At 40.3% G+C, this 22,181-nt stretch overlaps 2 protein-coding genes across 3 annotated transcripts in view; one reads left to right on the top strand and one right to left on the bottom strand.

The window, feature by feature from the left end:
- The window catches only part of WDFY4 (WDFY family member 4), a 129,951-nt gene that overhangs the window by 22,952 nt on the left and 84,818 nt on the right, over nt 1-22,181 (bottom strand). The window contains exons 48-54 of the mRNA XM_015633651.2: nt 21,673-21,793; nt 19,325-19,410; nt 17,898-17,960; nt 4,519-4,561; nt 3,621-3,740; nt 3,080-3,197; nt 2,352-2,461 (exon numbers count right to left, since the gene is read on the bottom strand). Of these exons, the coding sequence (XP_015489137.1) occupies nt 2,352-2,461; nt 3,080-3,197; nt 3,621-3,740; nt 4,519-4,561; nt 17,898-17,960; nt 19,325-19,410; nt 21,673-21,793 (661 nt within the window). The remainder of the gene's footprint in view (nt 1-2,351; nt 2,462-3,079; nt 3,198-3,620; nt 3,741-4,518; nt 4,562-17,897; nt 17,961-19,324; nt 19,411-21,672; nt 21,794-22,181) is intronic.
- Nucleotides 6,454-14,759, top strand: LRRC18 (leucine rich repeat containing 18). 2 transcript variants are annotated; one of them, XM_015633653.2, is made up of 2 exons: nt 6,454-9,537; nt 13,861-14,759. In XM_015633653.2, the coding sequence occupies exon 2, from the start codon at nt 13,891-13,893 to the stop codon at nt 14,719-14,721; it is 831 nt and encodes a 276-aa protein (XP_015489139.1). In that variant the 5' UTR covers nt 6,454-9,537; nt 13,861-13,890; the 3' UTR covers nt 14,722-14,759. The 2 variants fall into 2 exon arrangements, with proteins under 2 accessions (XP_015489139.1, XP_033371448.1); XM_033515557.1 differs by lacking the exon at nt 6,454-9,537 and having other exon boundaries at nt 13,467-14,759.

Raw genomic sequence — 22,181 nt, 5'->3', positions numbered from 1 at the left:
ATATAAAGCAAGTAGGCAAAATGATCTCTAGAGAGAAGTCAGAACTTCACAAATTTGTAACACTAAGTCACCTTGGTGGTGCTCTAGACCCAGAGACCTCAGTGTTTCTAAGAGTTGCTTGTGAAGTAGACATACTACATGAGATGCTGAGAAATTGTTACCTGCTTGTAGTGCTTAAATGACTGTTTAGAGTCAGTAACACCACGAAGAGTAAAGACCCTGCTCTCTATAAGTACTTTTGAGAGGGAGATGTCAGGAACAGTCAATCTGATAGCTTAAATGCAAGAGTGGTATAAGAATAAAAGGTAATAAAGAAGCTGAGTTAAAAAAAAAAAAGACACTAAACATGGAAACTTTTACTGCTCTTTTGTGGTGCTAAGACCAATTCTTGAAAAGAATCCCAGGAGGTACTTGACCAAGATAAAGTGGAAGGTAGCAACAAATATGTGTTTGATAAGCTAATTTTTCCTCCATTCTGGTACAATATGCACAGCACATACAAACTTTTACCAGAATCAGATTTCAATATGCTTGAAAAAAAGTGAAATAAGGTTTCTCCTGTACAGTCCCATTACTGAAGGCAATGCTCCCCCACTGCTTCCTTCTGTGATCAGGTGCAAATTGACTGTTTGACTTGAGAGACAGGATGTATACCAACATCAATTTTTTACAGAGAGTGCATCCAAGTTGTTGCATGTCCTTGTCATGTATTCAGACTGTCCACCTGGAGATATAAATGTAGCTTTTTCACTTTTTAAGATGCTGAGAAGCTTTCACAGCTCCCAAAGGCAGCAGCACCCTTCAAAGAGCTTAAGTATGGGAATTCTTTTTTTGCAGCCTGACATTGACTTGATTATAGAGTTCTCAGATCTGCTGTTTTCTTAACAGCATTTCACAGTTAGCAATTCCTTAGCTACCACAGGACCAGTCACCTGGGGGAAATGACAATGATGGGCTCAGCTGAACATGCACCATCATAAAAGCAAAAGAATAAGAACAGAAGGAGTTTAACAGTTTCTTTTAGTGGATCCAGTAACCCTAACCCAGAAAAATTCTTGCGTGTTTCAGATATCAGTAGCCTTTGAAGATAACTATCCTCACAAAACTGCTGGTTACCTGCAACTCACACAAACACAGCCACAAAGCATTCACTCAGACTGCAAACTCATTATGCATGAAAAGTGTGCCAGGGAGATCCAGCGGCCTTTGTTGTTTACAAGAAATAACTGCTCCACAGTCATTCATGACTGCAGCTAACATATGGCTCACAGAGTGCGATGGCAACCATTGCCTCAGGTGGTTCACTAACCCATCAACTACTGCTGGTAACAGCCAATATCACAGGGCTTATTACTTAATTAACACAGCACTTTATTTGTATTACTTCACTGAAAAAACCCAAATCACAACAGCAAAGCACTCAGAAAGCTGCAGGAGACATGGCCATCCCTCACTATGCATAAAACACAGTCTCCAAGTGTGAAATATTCTGGCCAAGCTATCTTCCTGTATTTCTCCACAAGAATAGGTAGATTTCAGCAAGATACTCCTTAAAAAATACATCTTGGAGGATCTGTCCTTCTGGTAGACCCTGCTATAACACAACACATTGCAGAAAAGAGTGTAACAACTCTCTGCTACAGCCCAAGTGTATTTGCTTGAGCATTCCCAACTGCCTGCTGAAAGGGGCAATTAGGAAATTTGGTACCCTTTTATGCTGGGCAGATGGGAAAGGTACACACAATGTTCCATTTCCTTAACTTCAATTCCGTGGTGAGAGCCAGCTTGGCACTATATAAACAGTAACAAGTTCAGAACAAGACTATACAAAACATTCCTTCTGGAGCACTGGATGTAATCTCATCCCACTTCTTCAGGAAACTAATCCCATGATCCCTATCATTTCACATCTACCAGAACCTATATGTCCTCACCTGGTGCAGGAATGCTCTTTATGCCACCACAGCAAACTCCAAGTACTTGCCAGTAGCCACATGACTGTACTTGGGCTTAGAAGACCTGCCATCTTATAGAATATCATACCAAGTCTCATCTGCCCCAAAGTCAGAAGCTTATGGCCAGACAGATAATAAAATATTATCTATTTGTTTACATGACTCAGCTCTCACAAAACCAAATAATCCTTCTCCCTGGAATCAGCCATGGTTCCCTTAAGACGTTTTCACTATATTCAATGTTCATGGCATAAATGTTGCCCCACGCAGGCTCCAAGGCCACATATAGAGTACATCAAATGTCAGAAGAACTAATCCCCCTTCATTACACAGCCACAGGAAAGCACCACATGGTTCATAACAAGATGTAGGAGGGACGTTGTCTTGCCCCCTTACCTGCAGAGAACAGAAGGTCTGGGTAAATGGCTCCATTCGGACCAGGTAAGATGCCACTATAATTGCTGATGAGTAGTGAGTACAGTAATGGCACTGGGCTGACAGGTCTCCTGGAAATTGCACACAAATCAGATTCCAGTACAAAATACCACAATTTCAAGCCCATGGCATCCAGTTACCACAAAACAAGTAAATAGGCAAGAGGTATTTGAAGCAGATTTGTTCAAAGACCTGTGAGCTGCAGCACACCTTGTATTGAATGTGCACAGTTATTACTGAACTATGTTCATTTTTTCCCTTCCACATCTAATTTTCTGAAGAATAAGGCCTTTAAGGTCTTGATCTCCAGAGGTCAACAGCCTCAAAATTCTGTTTCCTTTTCTTAAGGTAGCAGCTAGTTAACCTGCGTGCAGCAGTTTTCTACATGTAGCTTAGCTAACAAATAAGACCAATGTGTGCAGCTTTGCTAACACCACAGTCTTTTACAGGGAACATTGATGTAGCTTTTTTTTTCCTGTCCAAGGGAAGAAAACAGAATGTAGCAGTACGAGGCACATAAGGCAGTACCTGCAGGAGACATTTCTCTTTGAATTATCAGTCAGTTCGTATACAGCAGTGAGAGAGGCTCTCATGGCATGGAGCTTCCCTTAGCCACAGCTCTGGAAAGTTTTTGGGTGATCTAAGCAGACTCAAGCCTCTGTTGTCTATTAGCCTACTTAAACACTCACCCTCACTTTTTTCCACTTCATTGAAGCGCTGGATGAACTTTTGTTTCCTCTCCACAGTCTGTGCTCCCATGGGCTTTGACAGGTCCCGAAATGTATGAGGATTAGTGAGGTTTAGAGTCTAAAAAGAAACCCAGCAAAGATGGAGATTTTAAGATCTTAGATATCATAACTATCACAGTGACAGGGGGAGGTGGGAAGGCTGTGTTGGAAGTTTCACTCATACAAGAAGATCACATGTTTACCCTCCCCTGGAACTTCACACAGGACCCCTATGTGTTCACAGAAATCTGTCCATACCTATCTACTGAGCTGATGCAGCATGTCCTTAACTAGGTCTGTATTAAACAGATGTTCATCCACAAAACATGATCCTCAGTGTGCTAGAAGATAAAGCTAATCAATATGGAACTAGTACAGTTCAAACTAACTACTTCAAATTTTCAACCCTTGGTCTAGACCCTTCTGCTTCAATGGCATAATTCACTAGTCTTTTGTGCAGTTGCTACCACAGAAAGCAGGGAATTCTGCAGCCAGCACTGACCTCAGAGTGGTAGTCAGCAAGTACCCATGGAAACACAGGATACTGCATGTAATCATTGTAGCTGCGGCCAGCCAGCGTGTTCAGGTACATGAGGTAATCAAAGTTGCTGATCTCCCTCTTCTGCAGGGAAAGGAAACAAGCATTAAAATCTCCAGACTCTGCCCCTAAAAGACATGCAAAACCACCCTCACAAGTTGGTGGTTCCCAGCTCCACCAGGACGAGAATTACCTAAATAGTGAAATCAACCATCCTTTGCCATTCAAATCAACACAATACCTCTTATACAACAATCCACTCAGCAGAACCTGCCTTCATTCCATCTCTTTGTCAGACAGGCCACTTGCATTTGTCCATAATTACACAGTGCTTTTGTGCTGTATTTGCATAACAGAGCATTTTTTCTTGATTTAAAAGAGAACCGAATGCATGCAGTCTGGATATTGGAAAACCCTGGACAATTGCCTATACAGAAAAGGCTGCACAAAGTGCTAAATACAAGCAAGAAGGTATGGATTTCTTCATTTGTCTTGAGTCACCAAGATCACAGTTATAGAAAAGTAAACATGTCTCCACATCTGTACATTGATTTAGATGTATTGATCATCTGTGAACAGGTATTCAACTAGGTGTCTCTCCTTGTCTTAATTTAAAAATGCGCAAAAAATCACACTTAATGTGCCAGACAGTAGCACCACATATTTTACAGCAGGAGGAGCAAAATCTCTGCAATAACCAGATGTAAATGCTGTGCTCCTCTTGCCAACAGCCTCACCTCCAAGCAGTGAGAGAAGAGCTTAGGCCTTGAGGTACATATGTACACACACATGTACCTGTGTGCAGACATATACGTGTGGTGAAATTCTTTGCTTAGTCATGTTTAGCCAAGATTTAGCTTACCTGCCACTTCTGGAGCATTGTCTTTTCCCCACCTGAGTGCTTCCTGTATGGAACAAACATTTGATTGAAATAGCCTACTTCAGAACAATAAGAGAAAGTCAAAACATTAATATCTGTGCTCCCTTGTGCCCCCTGCTCTCATTGCACAGAAATGAGAGAACACAAACACTAGAAGGCTGAAATTTCATCATTGACCAAATAATTCCAAAGTCAGAGTATCATTGCTTAGGTTAGTGCTGTTCTGAATTAAGCCACACTGCTCAGTCTGTACTCCCAGTCTCATGCCATTGTACAGCTACCAACTGCTAATGACAGGTACCATTAAGCCTGTCTGCTTCAATTCTGAGGCATTATTCTCAAAAGCTCATGCTTTTCTGAAGCATTCAGAAAATGTTGGCTTACAAACAGTAGTCTCAGTCTCCATTTCAAAGACTGTTGCAAAAAGCACTTTGAAACTAACATAGCTCTTAAAAAGCACATTGTCATTTTAATATTTTTTAAAGTAATAAATATGTTTTTTCCACTTTTTTTGTTCTCAAAATGCAATTTGTTATTAAAACTTTAAACAAAAACCCCAGATCAACTAAAAACAGGGGAATTCACTTGAAAATAAGAAAGAATCAAAGGTTCTGAGGAAAGGAAAATTGCATTTCAACTGCACAGAACCAGAATTTGAAGTATTTGAAGACCATGGACTTGCTCTTGTCAATATCTAGAGACCAAACTGAGACAAGTGACAACTGGATTATCATGGTTTAGCCGCTGCTGGTAAATGAACCCAACACAGTCACTTATGCACACTCCCTTCATAGAGATGAAAGAATTGCAGGAGGAAAAGTGAGAAAACCTGTGGGTTAAGATAGTTTAACAGATAAAGCATAGGATGTGCACACAAGCAAAACAAAACAAGAATTCACGTGCTACTTCCCGTTGGCAGGCCAGTATTGAGCCATCTCCATGGCTCCATCACATGTAACCATGACTTATGAAAACAAACATCATCACTCAGAATGTCCCTGCCTCTTATTCCCACAGGTTTATATGCTGAGTATGGTACAGTTTGCTGTGGAGCATGCATTTGGCCATTGGGGATCAGCTGTCCTGGCTGTGTTCCCTCCCAACTTTTTATGCACCCCAAGCCTCCTCATGGTCCTGGTGGGACAGTTTGAGGGATAGATAAAGCCTTGACTCTGTGTAAGCACTGCTCAACAATAACTAAATCATCCCTGAATTATCAACACTGCTTCCAGCACAAATCCAAACGCAATTTTCTTCTACAAAGAGGAAAATTTACTTTATCCCAACCAAACACAGATTGAAGAAACTTTTCACCTACCAGAGTAAACAGGCTTACAGACATGATACAATACTGGTGCTAAGAGCAGCTCTTTCTTTTAAGAGTATAACAAATCCTAAGGTAATAGCTCAAAGTCAGGACATTTCACTTCATGAAGTATAAAGAAATCAGTTCAGCACAGATTATAAAACTACTGCAGGAATAACTAGCTACTGTTTTTCACTCCTGTGCCCTGTAATGGATCACACTAGAAATCCCAAAGCAAGGTTTAAAGTAGCTTCAAAGATCTAAATAAAACACCAGAATGGTCTATGATCATAACAATTTTATTGAATTTGCAGTAGTGAATTCTTGTCAACCACCTCTCACGCTTATGAATAATTGTTTTAGTGCCTGTTCAATCCTGGACCAGTTAATAGTGTACATAAAGAAAAAACCCTATGGTTTACACATTATTTTATTCCTTGCTTAGGACTCTCCTGAGAGAAAAGTGTGTGCCTGAGAGAAGGATTTCCATAAACATGAAAGCCAGGATGAATTCTAGCATGTGGTCTACAACTCCTAAGCTTTACTTATTTCTCCTGCTAAGCATATGAAACCTAATAATGACAGGCTGTGTTTCTGGAAAACTACACACAAAGATGTAGAGTTCATGTCCAGTACAGAAAAATATGATCTTCACTCTTTGTCCAAAAAAAGAATAGATTATACCATTTACACAGTGTAAATCAGAAGAAATTCTCTTAACTAGTTTTGTTGCACCCCTAGTTTGAGCAATGTATGATTCATGAATGTGGGAACTCCAAAGTGCAAAAGAGGTAGCATGAACACTTACTCTTTAAAATTAAGTCTTCTCACACTGTATGTACTTTCCACAGAGCTTTGCCCCAGTGGCCTTTGTAAGGCCTCCAAGACACATTTGGAACTCAGAGAGGGTATCTTAAAGGCGTGTAACAGGATCAGGATTCCTGGCATTATTTGAAGTGTGGTTGGATTAGGCTGTTTGTTACAAAGCGATCAAGTTAGGTTCTTCCCTTTCCATAGGGACATACTTGCTCACTAAAACTATCTAGGTTTATTTTGGATTTCTGGCTGAGTTAGAAAGCAGGGGAGAGCATTATAAAATGCTTCACACAGGACTAAACTGGGCCAGTCTTGTGTGGATGTTATGCAAATATACATATGTTGACTTACGGGTCACCTTGTGACCCCCTAGTGAAACACTTGCCCTGCTTGTCACAAGCCCTAAACAGCTAATAAGACCATACAAGGGTCAAAATTATCCTCTCTGCTGACTTTGGGAGCCACTACATAACTCAAAAAGGTGGCAAGCTCACCATGTCATGAAAATAAACAAGGCTAAAAATGCAGTCTCTCCCCTGCAAAAGTCATCCTGAGTCTTAGAGGATGTACCCTCTTACTCCCCAGAGATATGAAATTCTCCATTCTCCACTGTTGACTCAGGGTCTCAAAACAAGAATTGCATTACAGGCAGCTCAAGCCTATTTCTACCTTCTCCTTGATAATCAATTAGCATTTTCCCAGCCAACACCTCCCTAGACAGCACAGCAAAAGCTCAGTGTAGATGAAGGTAAGCTATCCAACTGCATTGAGTTTAAAAATAAATAAATAATCAAAGGCTGGTTTGTAAAAGATACTGAAGTGCTTTATAAATATAAGTAACTAAAGTTTCAGAGGGAGTGAAATGATATGAACCCAAGAGAAGTACCTATAGATCTATCTATATCTTAATTTATAAGGTATTTGTCAGGCACCAGCCATGGCAGAATGTAAACATGATGTGTACGAATGATGATTCACCTTTGGCTACTTTATACGTAAGTGATTTATTAATCCCTCTTCCATTAGCATCAGACTATGATCTCACCCTTATGATAGCCAATGTGCCATTTGCTAGAGACAGGTGGACCTCAACCCATCTGGAGATTCATTGCAGATGAGATAATCTCAAAGGATAAGATTTTGCCCTACTAAAATTAATACTAGAATTTCAATAAACTTCTAATAGATTCTTAAATTTCACAAAACTGCTTTAATTTTCCTTTTTTTTTCTTCTTTCCTCCAGACTGCAGTCTAAAAAACTGTGCCAAAGCTCTCCTCAACCAACTTTTCTCTAAGAATCTTTGCAATTACCAAAGATATTGTAAGGAAAATGTCCTTTTTGGTAAGCCACGACTTAGGTCCAAGTCACACTATTAACAGAAGAAAGAAGACTTCAAAAAAAATACTAGCTTTCTCTTGTGAAACAATCAAGTCTCTCTCAAACTCAGAAAAGTTTTAGGTTAGATTACTTGATTATAAATGTACAGCATCTTCCTTGTTGGGCTGTACCAGTCTACCTTCTGATTATGCTTAATCTGTGCTAAAGAACCGAGATGTAATTCAAAATAAAAAACAAAAGCCATATTGAAGTAGGGCTCCTTGAGGCAGGGTGTCTTGAATTCACTAGGTGGGGAGAAAGGAACTTCCCTCATTTATGGAACACTGCTTGCACCAAGTGCATTCACAGTGCTTAAAACAAAGGATAACATCTCCACTGTGGAGAAGCTGCATACTTCAGGTTGTGAAGAAACACATCAAATAAATCCAGTAAATTTGTTTAGGTGAGCAGGGTGCAATCTCCAACCCTGGAATCAGACAAGAACATTAACATGAGCAGCTTCTTTATGCCAATAATACCCTGGACCTATTATCAGCAAGAGAGGCCTCAATGTTGCATCTCCTGTGAATAATACCTAAACAAACCACTCAGCTTCTTCTCTTCCATCGCTGGATTTCCTTCTGATATTTTGAAAAAACTGTGATCAGTTACTAAAAGCTTGAGCTTGATAACCTCAGTCATAGAGACAAATTTCAATACATTCACATGCTCCAGAGGGAAATCATTATACCAAGTGCACTTTTGAAAGGTCACTGATAGATAGGTATTGCAGGTAGATGTGACAGATAGATACATATGCACAGACAGATAAATTGCAGCTCATATCCCCTCTGCTGCTCCACTGAATGGGCCTTCCCTCCTGTGTCCACATCTATCCCATTTGCCATGTGCTAAGGATGGTATCACAGACATTGTGAGTTTTAACACACACAGACAAGCATCTCTCACTCTGCTACAGCCAAGTAAAATGAATGATGACTAAAATGGACAGTTAAGGCAATGTTAGAATCTGACTAACAGCATCTAATGAGCTCCAGGTGCTTTTTCTTTTGGCATAATTTGAAATATAACATTTGAAAGCACTGCATGCCATTCAGTTCTTCCAGTTCAATCTTGCATTCTGGAACCAACCATTATGTCAATGGTCTCCAAGGGTGTAGCACTCCTGTTGCTTAGTAACAGTAACTTGGTAAATTTCATAAGCTGCAGAAGGAGCACTGAAACGCAGGACCCTGGAGTTGGGGAAACCCTTTTGCCACTCCTCACTGGCATGCTCACACCAGCCTCTCGAAGAGCTGCCATTTTCCATCAAGGAAGTACAATTCAGAATTCACAGGGCTGTGGAAAGGAAACAGTCCTGTGTTTCATGCTCATGGGTTCATTTACAGACTGAAAGACTAATTCATTATTCAAAGAAGAGCAGACAGAGGAGAACAGCACAGTAACAGAATGTGAATGCTCAGCCCACGCTACTGAGAAAAACCAAGCAGCCTGTGACATCTGCACCTCACCCTCTGAACCTTCTGAGCTACTTTAGCCGGTAAGATCATATGCAGGGGGGCAGCCTGGCAGAACTGTTAAGATGAAAGAATGTTTTTGCTTATTCTTGGTGGGCCTTGGCTTTGCAAGTGATTTTGCACTGTGTGATAGTACAGCAGCCCTGAAGTCATCTAGAAAAGCAAGAATATTAAGACAGGAAGCTTTTCTCAAACTTTTTACTCATGGTGGAATTTAGTCTAAACCTGCCTGTCAGCAAGAGACTGCATTTAAGACAGTCAATGAATTAATCTCTCCTGCAACAGATCATATCCAACAAGAAGAAATGATAACAGGCTTGTAAGCAAGGAAGTAGAACTGCTTGGCTCCATGCAAAATCATTTGCTGTACAAATGCTGATTTTAAGTTCTGCATGCAAGTATTTCACTATAGATGAAAGTATCACATATTAAAAAATTCCATGGGTGAATTAGCACACGTCACAGCCTTCCTGCCACCAGAGAGGTGCAGGGAATGTGGAACTCTTCTGGGCTTGCCAGGCCTGCTCTACAGAATGTAGAATTCCAGGAGGAAAGACAGAGGAAATTTCTCACAGAGTAGTTCAGAGATGGGCCCAGGATGGTTCTGTGCAGCTTTGGGTGCAGTGAACTAGGAAGCACCAACCCTAGAAGAAAATAATAGGAAAAAGATGGAAAAGGAGATCCTGAGGCACCAAGCAGTGCTACAGGCAGAAGGCCAGTCCTGCTCCCACCTGGGTCGGGAAAGGAAAAGGAAATGTTCAGGGTCCAAATATGCAGTCTTTTAGGATCAGATCATCTTTTTAGGGCAGGTTTAAGATACAGTGGGTCACAAATGACCCCTGTGCAACTGCTTAAGTGCAGATAAGGAATAATCTCCAATCCTTCCTTGACTCAGAGAGACACTGACAGGTTTAGTAATGATGCTCAGGTCTGTTCCATCCCTGCAGCTCCCAGCAACATTCAGCACCACAGACAGCATGATATCCTTGACACACATTTTCTATTAATTTCTGTATCAGATCAACATCTAAACTCTGGGCCTCTTAAACACTCCTAAGGCTATGGGCTTTCAGAAACCCATCTAAAGCAAAAGACTCTAACAAGTATGGGTAGAAAAGGAAAGGGTTTTCTAGTCAAGATCCATTTTAGTGAGCCCACATCACAGAAACACAGCAACCTCCACCCCAGGAAAAGGCTTGCCAACAACTCAGTGAGTGAACCTGGCAGTGGGGTGCAAGTTTAGAGAAAAAAGGTGGAAAGTCTCATCATACTTTCTTAGGTGGTATGGCAGCACATATACCTCTCCCTCTGCCATTCAAGGAGATGCACTGTGAGTGTGAGATTGAACAGGTATAATTAGCATTTAAGCAAGGAGGACTTCTGTGATTCCTGAATTTTTAATATCAGTGGCTACAGAACTGGGGACCTCTTACACAGAGCCAAAGACATGGCTAAGTAAGTTCTATTATCCCCAGCTACAGCCCTCTAAAACACTGATAATTAGTTTATAAGCATGCAGAGGCAGGAAAGCTATTCATCCCCTCCAAGTTGTCAAGCACACTAAAATGTTTCTGCAGTCTTACAGTACTAATTGCTATTTTTGGAATTGCAAATAATATTTTTCTAAGTTTGAAATGTAGCTCCTACTTTTAACTGAACTAAATAGCACTTAGAGTGAGCACTCCCTAGGAACTTGATCAGTGTATCTGAGAGTTTCACAGTTGGATTTAAAAAAAATTGACTAAAGAAGGCCATGTGAAGAAACTCTTTGGAGTCTGGACATTATGTGGTGTATCATACAAAGAAAAATTGTCTTGAGAAAAATCACACTGATCTGTTTGTTTGAAAGAAGCTGAAAGGTCCAGGTTCGAACAGCTTAAAAAGGAAAATTGAGAAATAGTCAAACCTCTCAGGCTGAACTGCAGCATTTGTCCTGCCAAGACTCCAGCACTCAACCTTGTACGCCAGGCTCCCTCTAGTGCTGCCAGGCACGCACAGCGCAGAGAGACCCCGGCACCGGGAACCAGTTACCGGGACAATGGCACAACTGAATGACTCTTTGCCTCGATGGTTTTGGGGTTTTTTCAATAGGGAAGGAAACTATTCTGACTTAATGTTTCCCTCTTTAAATGAAAAGTAATAGACAAAATTATAGGAACTGTATACAGTGTTTTCTGAGTTTTAAACCTGTTTCAAGAAAGCATTTTAAAAGAAATTATGATTTTGAAATTAGGAAAAAAATACATATTTTTCCTTGAGTCTACCATTAATTTTTTAAGGCACACTTGTTTGAGAAGCTTCACTTATCAAAAAGCAGTGAACGTCTTGGTCAACTCATCCAACACAAAATTCAAACAAAGAAAAAGTTCTACCTAAAGGTCACCTGGTTCATGTCAATTACAGGAAGCAGAAATTCTCTTTCCAATCTTCCAACACATAAGAAAACTCCCCTATAGATCTTTTTCTGAAGCATGGTAGTCACCCTACCTCTGTGCACCAGAAAGGACTCAGTGTATCCTGCACCATTAGGATAGACTGAGTGTATCCTACTTTCCTAGCAGTAGGGCTCTGGCATTCCAAACACTGCTCAACTTTATCTTCACAAAATTGCCAACAAGAATATTCATAAAATCGTTAAAATGAGTGAGTTGTGATTAGAAAACCCTGCTGTTTTGATCTCCAGGACTTTCTACACACTCCTAGGGAAATTATTTACACTAACATCAACAAAGGTGGAAAAAGTACTTATTTACACTGTAGAGTACTTTGCTTCAGTTACTAGTCAACATATAGTTACCAAGTCTATAGTTACAATAGCATTAACATTGCCCCTTGGTAGTATGGTTCTGTAAGTACTCATGAGAGACAGAAACATGGGAGTGACACACAAACATTTAACTGTGTTTAAATATTTTCATATAAAACAACAAAAACCCTATTTTGGAACACACCCCCAGGGCAAGACTGAATCCACTGCACTGCTTCCAGTATTTTCTGAAGCATCTGCCTCATTATAGAGCTCTTGGGAGAGTGGGTGGTAGCTGGGTTAATGCTTTTGCATTATTTTGGGCTATGGCATGTAATTGAAAAGAAGCTGAAATGCCTTAGTTGTAGCTTGAGCTTCCCCTTCATGTATTCACACATGATTAATGAGTAGCCAAAAAGCCCGAAGGGTTTATAGTGAAGTCTTTCTAATAGGGACATGTATTGTCGACAAATCCATATTTTGTCCTGAACAATCATTCATCAAAGCTGCAATTTGACTCTTCAAAATTAAATGCCAGAGCACCCAGACCTGAGATTACTCAGCTGTAACCTGTGCTCCTCTCTAAATTCTCACGGGGAAGGATATTGTCATCCATTTCTGGGGAATCAGCCTATTTCCTCTGCCTCTAACCATAATTAGTAGGTGTATTTGATGACCTTTGATTAGAAAGTTTGTCAAACCTGAGAGTGAGTGGACTGTACTCTTACAGGCCTTGCTTGCAGGAAGTATGTAACACATGCTGAACATCAGTATGAAACCAAAGTCTGACTACTACACCTATGTGGATTTTTCTGATGGCAGGGCACCTTTGCAGAGAGAGACCCTCTATCCCACAGCATGAAAAAAACAACAAGGTTAAGGTATCCAGAGGAGGAGACACTTAGCAAGGCCTGATTTAACATGGCATTAAGCAGCACTGACACCAATTCCAGTTGCAGTTTGCCTTGTACATGATGTATGAATTGCCAATAGTTCTGGCAAGTCTGGGAGCCCACCATGTTCCTGAGTCCTGGTCAAAACAAAATTCTTAATAGTTTCCTTTAAACATTTAATCTTTCAATAACACCCAGAGCTCAAATCTCAAATCCATTACACAGGACATTTAACCAACCTGTTGCAAATGCCAGGCCTGTAAAGATACTGTTGATCTGGTAGAATGGGACAATTTTGGATAGCTTCTTTTAATGCAGACTCTAATGAATGGGTTGAGACCCACAATATATTTTTCTCCAGTTCTCACCTGGCTGATGGGTAATAACATATTTCATCTGGTCTCATTATATCCTAAGTTCAAATGACTGTTTAGGAATGAAAGATAGCAAATGTCTTCCACTTGTAATTTCACCCTGTTATGAAATATAGATGTTACATTGCAACAAAATAATATTTTAAATTATTAGAATTTCACCTGCTGAAAATACTTGCAGGACGAATTTTCAGATCTGCAGATGAAAAGTTTTGACCTAAAAAAACCCAATAATCTTCTGAAAAGTCTAGCAGTACTATTAACATGTATAACTTGTGATTAACAGCCATGGCTTTCAAAGGCTTTATTAGAGTTGTCACATTTTATCCACAGAGTCTGGTGTGCCTGTCTGTCAGCAGAGAGATGCCCAAGGGAAAAGGTCCACAAGGGAAAAGGATCACCTTGAAAGTGGCCAAAAATGCAGTCCGGGTACTTTTTAATGGAAGGCGCCGTCTTGAGTTAGGCAAAATGGGCATTGCCACCTTCCCCAAGTGCATTCTGGAGCTGGCTGACGTGGAAGAACTTGATTTGAGCAGAAACTTGTTAAGAAAGATTCCAAACACCATTGAGAAGTTCCAGAATCTGATGTGGCTGGACCTGCACAGTAATCAGATTGATGAGCTGCCCGCAGCAATAGGCACACTTCAGAACCTTACTTTCCTGAATTTATGCAACAACAAGTTGACCACAAAAGGTCTACCACAAGAGTTGACCCTTCTCAGGAACCTGCGTACTCTCAACCTTGGCTTGAACTGCCTTGAGACTATTCCCACCACTCTTGGGTCCCTGAGGGAACTTATTGAGCTAGGTCTCTTTGACAACTCCTTGACCATCATCCCAAAGAGTGTGAAAAAGCTCCCCAAGCTTGAGAGACTGAATGTAAAAAGAAACCCTTTACCAGAATTTGCGGAGGAAGAAAAGCCAATTGACACCGTTAAACGCATAGAATCGCTTTACTTAATTGAAAAGAAAGACCTTTGTGGTTCCTGCCTAGAGACGTGTCAGGGCGAGAGGGATGAGCTGCACAAGTTAGAGGACATGGCACCCGGCCCCTCGGATAAGCCAAGTTTCCCTTCACTCAGTACACCAAATTCCACTGCAAGAGATAACCAAGAAGAATGGAGAATAAAAGAAGATGATGACAACGACAATCCTGGAAATATACCAGGGAACTCTGCAGACCATGTTCCATGAAGTCCAGCCCAAGCTAATAAAAAGCTGACCTCCCTCCTCATCCGTTTTCCTGCAGTTCTACTTCTTTAAAGATCAGCTTCATTTTAGAAGCATTTAGAAGCAGATCTCTGTGGTCTCTAAAATGAAAACCAGAACAACTAAACCAGATGTATATTTGGAAAAGGCTATTTACATCTGGACCTGTCCCTACAACATGTTCTTCATGTCTGGGCTTTTTGGGGTCTTTTGTGTGTGCAGTGTCCAGTGAAGGGATCTTTTAAAAAACAGATTTTTCTAGTAAATCCATTCCCACCACTAAGCTCCAAATATTATTTCTGCTCATTTTCATAGGGTAAGACACAGTTGAACTAGTCTTAGTAAATAGCATTTGGAGGAAAAGGCAAAGACCTGGGAACATTTTGCGACTGGTGGCTGCCACCAAGATCTCAGAGTCTCAAATAGGCACTGTCAGTGTAGGAACTGAGCCTGTTCCAGTTCAGCAAACACAAGTGTTATGCTCAGGAGTAACTAAGCAGTAGAAACACAATGCTTAGAGATAGACAACCAGTGATCCTGGTTGCCATCAAGGGGCCAGATTCTGCAGGTTCTTTGGGATTTTGAGTGCTATACCTAGGTGCAGCAATCTCCAGGATGCGCAACGCAATCAGCACAACTGTCCATACCCATAGTGTTTTGTCAGCCTCTGAGTCTCTCTCCAAGGAAGATGGAGAAGAGGTAGGGAGTCAACTGATCTGAGGGAACCATAGACTTCAGGCTGTCAGAAAAACCTGTTAGGGCGAGCAGAAGTGCTGTTGCACCATGGGAGTTCTTATGTTAGTAAGAGTTATTTCATATAAGGTAATGTTTCAAGTTCTTGTTAATGGCTGGTTAGCTATGTTTCACATATATGGTTATGTTTCCAGTTCTCTTTTATGATTGGACCCCTACTCACCAATATATATTCCCTATTACATGTGCCCTGTTTCCGGGTCTTCGAGGTTTATTTACTGTGTGTGGTTTCCACCTTTGCTGTTTTGCTTATTGAAGCCTTTTCTTTTTGAATAACCTCATTGTTCCCTCCCCTGTTTTATTTTGCCAATAAAAACAATCAAACAATCTGGTCCTGGGGTCATATGTGTTGAGCACAACAGGATAAGAAAAATATTTATTTTTAAGGGTCCCAGGCTTATCACTTAAGCAGTGACTAAAGTGATTAAGAGAAGAAAAGTCACTGTCTTCCATGATCCAAGAGTCAGATTCTGAGTTGATGAAGTCAGGTCTGGTATCCCCACAGCACTTTTAGCTTTCTGTTGACATGTACATATGCACATGTGCACCTGAGCACAAACATTCTCTCGCTGAAACCACATCCTTAGGGCAAAGAGTGCTGACATCCTGCAAACAGCAATATACAGGTACAAGCAATGAGCAGATTATAAAAGCACTCAAGCACGACATGGGAAGGGCTGGAAGTGACCATAATAACCTATGGTGACAGCAAACATTTAAGTATATTTGACTGAAGAATAAAGTCCCAGGAGGACTTTATTTTTTAAATGACTACATTAGAGCCTGGGAGTCAGAACTCTGGTGTATTTCCTATGGACTAGGTGCAAAAACTGATAAGGAATTTCCCATAAATTCTATTGCCTCAATGTCATATGATGCATCAAACCAGTAATTTCTTCTTTCCATGTACAATTTTCCATAACTGTGCAATTATCAATAGTGTATCTGGGCAAAGAATTTAGTCTGGCCTGCCTCCTTGTCTCAGGTGTGGCAGGGAAAGCTGGAAAGCTGTGGAAGTTGGCCATTGTTCCCCTAGATGGGGAAGGAGCCCCCAGTGCTGCTTTTGAAATTTTCTAACTCTGAAACAGTTCCACAAATCAAACAAGGGAAAAGTAAACTCAAGTCCTCAGTCCCTTAGTTCTAACTGGTAAAGGGAAGCACAGATACTGAGGAATTTTCTCTAACTTCCCACTTTAACACAACTTTTCTGGCTTCAGTACCTAGGCAGTGATTATAATAATGTTACATTTATTTTATTTCAATTCATGTTCTAACACGGTCCAGTCAAAACTATGCCAAAGGCCCTTCATCTTCTCAGAGTGAGTAAGTTGTGTTGCATAGGGGCTTCTCTCAGCCAGTGGAGAAAAGCTGAAGGCAGAGCCTTACTGGGATTCAGGACAAGCTGCTTTAGACCTAAGCATGCAGCCTGTCTCAAATTCTGGGATTAACCATGAGTCAAATGTTTCTTCCAATAACCACCAGCCCAGTTAATGCCCAAGTTTCTTGATACTCTAATGCATCTTCTCTCAAGACATTCACACCTCAAGCTCCCAGCAAGCAGGGGAAAGGAAATCCTAAAGTGAGTTACTGTTTACACAGAACAGATACCACACTCCACAGCCAGCCATCACCTTCTGGCATAGGTTAGGCTCTAGCAGGAGCTGGTTCTATACTGCACTGATGCTTTTAGCCAGTTGATGACTGGAGCTCAGGGGTGAAAATGCTCACTTACTAGATAGGTAATGATCTGCAACAGGTAGACTGAAAATTAAAATGGGTATAGCTCACACAGGCTACAACAACTCAGGGGCAAAGTGCACTTCAGGTCTCAACAGAATTCCAGTCTCAGTAATCATTTCAGAGGACTTCAATTAGGCACTTAGGGCTGTGTTCCCCAGATATCCAAATGGAGAAAAGTCACAGTAACTCATAGCATGCATGAAACATTCTCTCAAGTGCCTTCCAGTGGGAGAAAATGTTTTTCATGCAATGGTAAATCTCAGGGACAAGTTAGAATCTCCATTGTGCAGGTAATACAACATACTAAAACATCCATGTGTACATCACTGTCTATCCTAAACATGCAATGAAACGGTCATTATGCAAAAGCATTATGGATTAGCTCTGTCCTCACTGTCTCTTCCCACAGTAACCATCTGTGTAGAGATTACCAATAAAGTGATATTAAGGAGGTAAAAATTATTAACCATCCATGCACAGTCAGCTTTTTGACACTCATCTTCATAATGTCAGGAAGTATGCTAGAATGCTCTTTGAAGTTCTGGCAACACCTTTGAATCTTTAGAAGAAGGGATACAAATAGGTATGTTTCTATAGGCTTTTTTTAAGGTGCTACTTATTCATATAATTGCACATATTACAGTTATGCAATGTTTCCTATGTTTTACCTTATATTTAGGGATTCTTCTGTTATCCCCTTCGACTTCAAAGCAGGCTGGAAAGAGCAAAATCTATAGGAGATATGAAAGGTCACATTATAGTGATGCACAGTTATGCAAATGGTTATTAGGACACATTATGTATCTATGTAATTGCTATGTTCTCCCAACTTTACTTCAGGAAGCCACAGTGCTGCCCTGAGACTCTAACCTAGGACAAAGCTGGAAGAAAACAGGCAAAAGCACACACCTAACATTAAGGAGTTGCTATGGGCTGGATAAATGCAGTTTCTTTCCTCAACAGGACTTTGAATTTACATACAGGGTTATGGACTTTTTGGTTTAAGGTGCTATAAAACTCATGAGAATAAGAACCCACTGAGACATTCATTTAGCAAGAATGGCAAGAGCACCAAACCTTGTCTCAGCCATTCATATTTACATTTGCTGTGAGTTTATGATACCAGATAAACTATACCCTTGAAATATATAGTTTTGGCCAATCTTCAGCTGAGGATCAACCTTGTCTTAACTGCCTCTGAAAGATTCCCCAAGAGATACTTATCAGAACTCTAAGACAGCAAAGACAAGGGCTGACTCTGTGGCAGATCCTGGTGATAAGTAGCCACATTATGCAGCCTGTTTGGAAAGGAAGAACAGATAAATCTGCACTTTTTAATACAATACTACAATAGGGATTTTTCAGAGATTTCAGGAGCAGAAGGAATTGCTATGATTGTTTAGAAATTAACAATACCAATGTTCAGTTTGGGCTGCAGAATTTAGTACAGGCAGCAGTAGTACTGAAGTGGATTTTCCTGTGTAAAAGCCAGTGAATGCAATCCTGATATAATGGCTAGAACTGCAGTACACAAAAACATGCAAGAAAACTAAATGCAAAGGAATCACTTCATAGTCTTACATTCAAGTTCCATTAAACAAGACGAGCACATAAGGAGAGTATTTTTTTTTTAAATGCCCTTTTTAAAGTTAACTCTACAAAGTCAGAGAAACAAAAATACATTACTCATAAAGAATCTAGTGATACTATGAGGGCTGGAAGAAAGCAGGAAGAAGCCTTCTTTCACCCAGTACTGTGAGGAGAGGTGGACGTGGCCCTCATCTCAGTGGGAGGAAGGAAAACAGATACAGTCAAAATTTCTTGGGGTGCAGGGACACAACACACCACTGGGTGCTAGAAAAGTCCTACACATTAGATTCCTTGATACGTCAGTGGCTGTATAATGCTCCAAAGAGTTCACAGGTCAGCACAAGGAAAACTTCACAGCTAAACTGTAACCCATTAAAGCTTAAGGAAAAAATGTAAAATAAAGCTCCTGCAGCCCACCACAGAAAGCTGGCACCAGGATAAATAAGGGTGGTATACCAGGAGTATCACCAGAAGCATTCCCATGTTATTGTGTGCTAGTCATTACCTTTTAAATATCTTATTTCGGTCACTGTCATGGAAGACAAGAAATCTGGAGTAACCATTTTTGAAGAATATTTCCAAGGCGATCTCCTGGAAAGGTAAATAATTTACAGGGTGAGGATCTGCAGAGCAAAGCCTAGTGCTGCAAAGTGTCCATCATGGCCTGTCTTCAGGCTTTAAAAAAAACAAACCTTGACTTTTTTGACTAATGTGCAGAACTGAAGCAAAATATGTTTAATATTCTAAATTTCTTCAAGCATAGGGGTGGTTCTACTCAGTGACTATGAGGTCAAACACTTCTTTGAAGCAAAACCGAACTTCAGATAACAATTTCATTGTGAAATCTCAGTGTGATAAAGAAGAAAGTAGTAGTATTAAGTTCCAACTAGGTAATAAAGACAACACAAAGAGGGGATTATAAATAAGAGTTTCTTTTAGAAAGCAACCATACTGCTTTCTAAATTAAGACAGAGCTCAACAGAACTGCCACATAATTTCTCCTGACTAGAAGCACCGAAGGAGGAAGGGGAGTTTCTGACATTTAAAACCAAAATTTTGAGGAATTAAAGTTGAAAGAAACTTTAATTGAAACACTCCCTTTTCCCTCTCTCCAGAATGTCTCCATACATTGTTTTGCTGGGCATTTGAATACAATCCTATTATTTACTTAGTGAGAGGCCCTTTTCCCCCCAAGTCATTCAAGTAAAACTATAAATAACATGTAGTGTCTGGGAACCCAGACATGAGTTTCAGTCAAATGTGGCAGGTGCAATACAAACCTAGAGAAACACTCTGATGGCAGGTGGCCCATCCATGATTCACAGAAAAAATATAAAGCAGAAAGGTAATATGAGAGCAGCTATGACAATAAACAGCTTGCAGCATTTGCTCTGAAGCTCAGCTTTCCAAACAAGGTCTGCTCAAGTGTTGCCATTACAGAATTGGGCCAGTGCTTTGCCCTGTGCATGGACAAGAGTACAGCTGAGGCACAGTCACTGCCCAAATAGCTGATCTACTTGTCCTGCAGCAAAAGCACAAGGAATCAGCTTTCCTCTCTTTCAAATATTTTTTCAAAGAAGTTTGCGGCATAGAGTCCCAGCACAAGCCTGATACAGATACCTGAGTTTTCAGTTCATTAACTGAACAAAACAACCCTGGAACAACAACAAAAAGACCATGGAACAACAATAAAAACCACCAAACCACAAAACCCCTCAAACCAACAAGCTCAGCCTTTACCCCAGGCCCACTTGAAGACTGTTTCTACTCATCTCCATTTTTCACTTTGGATCACACTAAAAAATTCTATTTTGCATGTTTAAAAAAAATCCATGCTTACACAAATGTGAATATATGAGTAGTTGGAAGTCTTCTGCTGGCAACTTTATTGCTATCCCCCAAACAGAAGAGGTACCAGTTCTGCTCAGGCTGATCACTCTTAGTAAGCTTCATACAGTTACTCAGAACATGACTAACATTCCTGCACCTGCTTGGTGAGTGACCTAACCATTGCAATATACTGTATACTGAAGTATCACCTACCAAAATTGCCTAGTTTGCATACATAATTAAATATGAAATAAAAGAGGGCTGACTCCTGGATGATTTTGTAATTCCCTGCTTAATCTCAACCTTCCAAAAATGGATTCCATACAACAAGTAACTAGTTACAGCTGCTTCAAAACTTCATATTTTGGTCAAATATGTGAATTACTCCTTATATTGTACCAAAACCCTCTAAATCAAGTACAGGCTCTGGTGTTGCAAGAAGCTCTATTTACAACTCTTCTGTGATTCTCCTCACAGGTTCACCCAAATGAGACAAAATTGAAATGGTACCAAGGCCCCTGGTGATGAGTAGTTCCTGGGTATTACAGCTACAGGCACAGAATCCTCTTCTTTGGCTTATGGCTCTTTTATTGAACCACATGCACAATTTGAAAGTTATTCCAAGAGGCCCAGGGTAAGTGTGTTAGTAACCCATAGTACACTGATGCCATGACCACTGAAGTCTTTTGGGACCTGAATGCTAAGGGAAGTCAGCCGCTTAGTGGTATCATCCATAAAAATAAAGAACATTAATTTCAAGTCTAATTTTCAAAAACATTGTGTGAGCAATGTTAGCCCAACAATTAATAAATCAATCACTCCACTCAGGGTGTTAAAATATTGTGGTGAGTATAGAAACGAGTTTGTATTAGCATAGGCTAATGAAACAGTGATGGGACCAAAAGCATCCTGATACTCAAGCAAAAAAATATCAGCAGTCTTAGTGAAAACTGAGCAAGTGGTTTTCAGTCACATGTCATTACTGCTGTTTTCCCTCAAATGACTGAGCATGTTAATTCCTACCTGCAGGAGAAAGCGCATCAGATGAATCTCTTTGATATCGTGATACAAATAACGGGAACACATCTGGTCTCCCACAGCATGATCTTTATGACATAAGTTGAAAATAAATGGATCACTGATTCTGGAGGAGAAATATAAACAAAATAAATTAATTTGAAACAAAGAAGACCTGGAGAGCCCTCTTGAATATCGAAGTCCTGCACTAAAGAAAAATAACAATACCAAGAGGTATTAAGATCAACTGGGGCATACATAAACTGAAAACAAAGCTAAATAAATAAAGCTAAATATAAAAGGCAGATTTTATACTAGTTACCCAAATAAAGAGCATGTGGAGGCTAGGTAGGGTAGGTTTGGAGTTATTTTAGTACATGCAAATAGGCAGACAGCAATATTTTGCACACACTGAAGTCTGAGAATCAGCAAGGGAAGAAACTTGTTGAGAGAACCTGAAAGACCAAGTCAAGGGTAAGCATCATATGGACACACAGCTACTGTAAACAGCAATT

This window comes from Parus major, chromosome 6 (genome assembly GCF_001522545.3).
Source record: "Parus major isolate Abel chromosome 6, Parus_major1.1, whole genome shotgun sequence".
Classification (NCBI taxonomy): domain Eukaryota; kingdom Metazoa; phylum Chordata; class Aves; order Passeriformes; family Paridae; genus Parus; species Parus major.
This window is presented reverse-complemented; position numbering and strand designations above follow the sequence as displayed.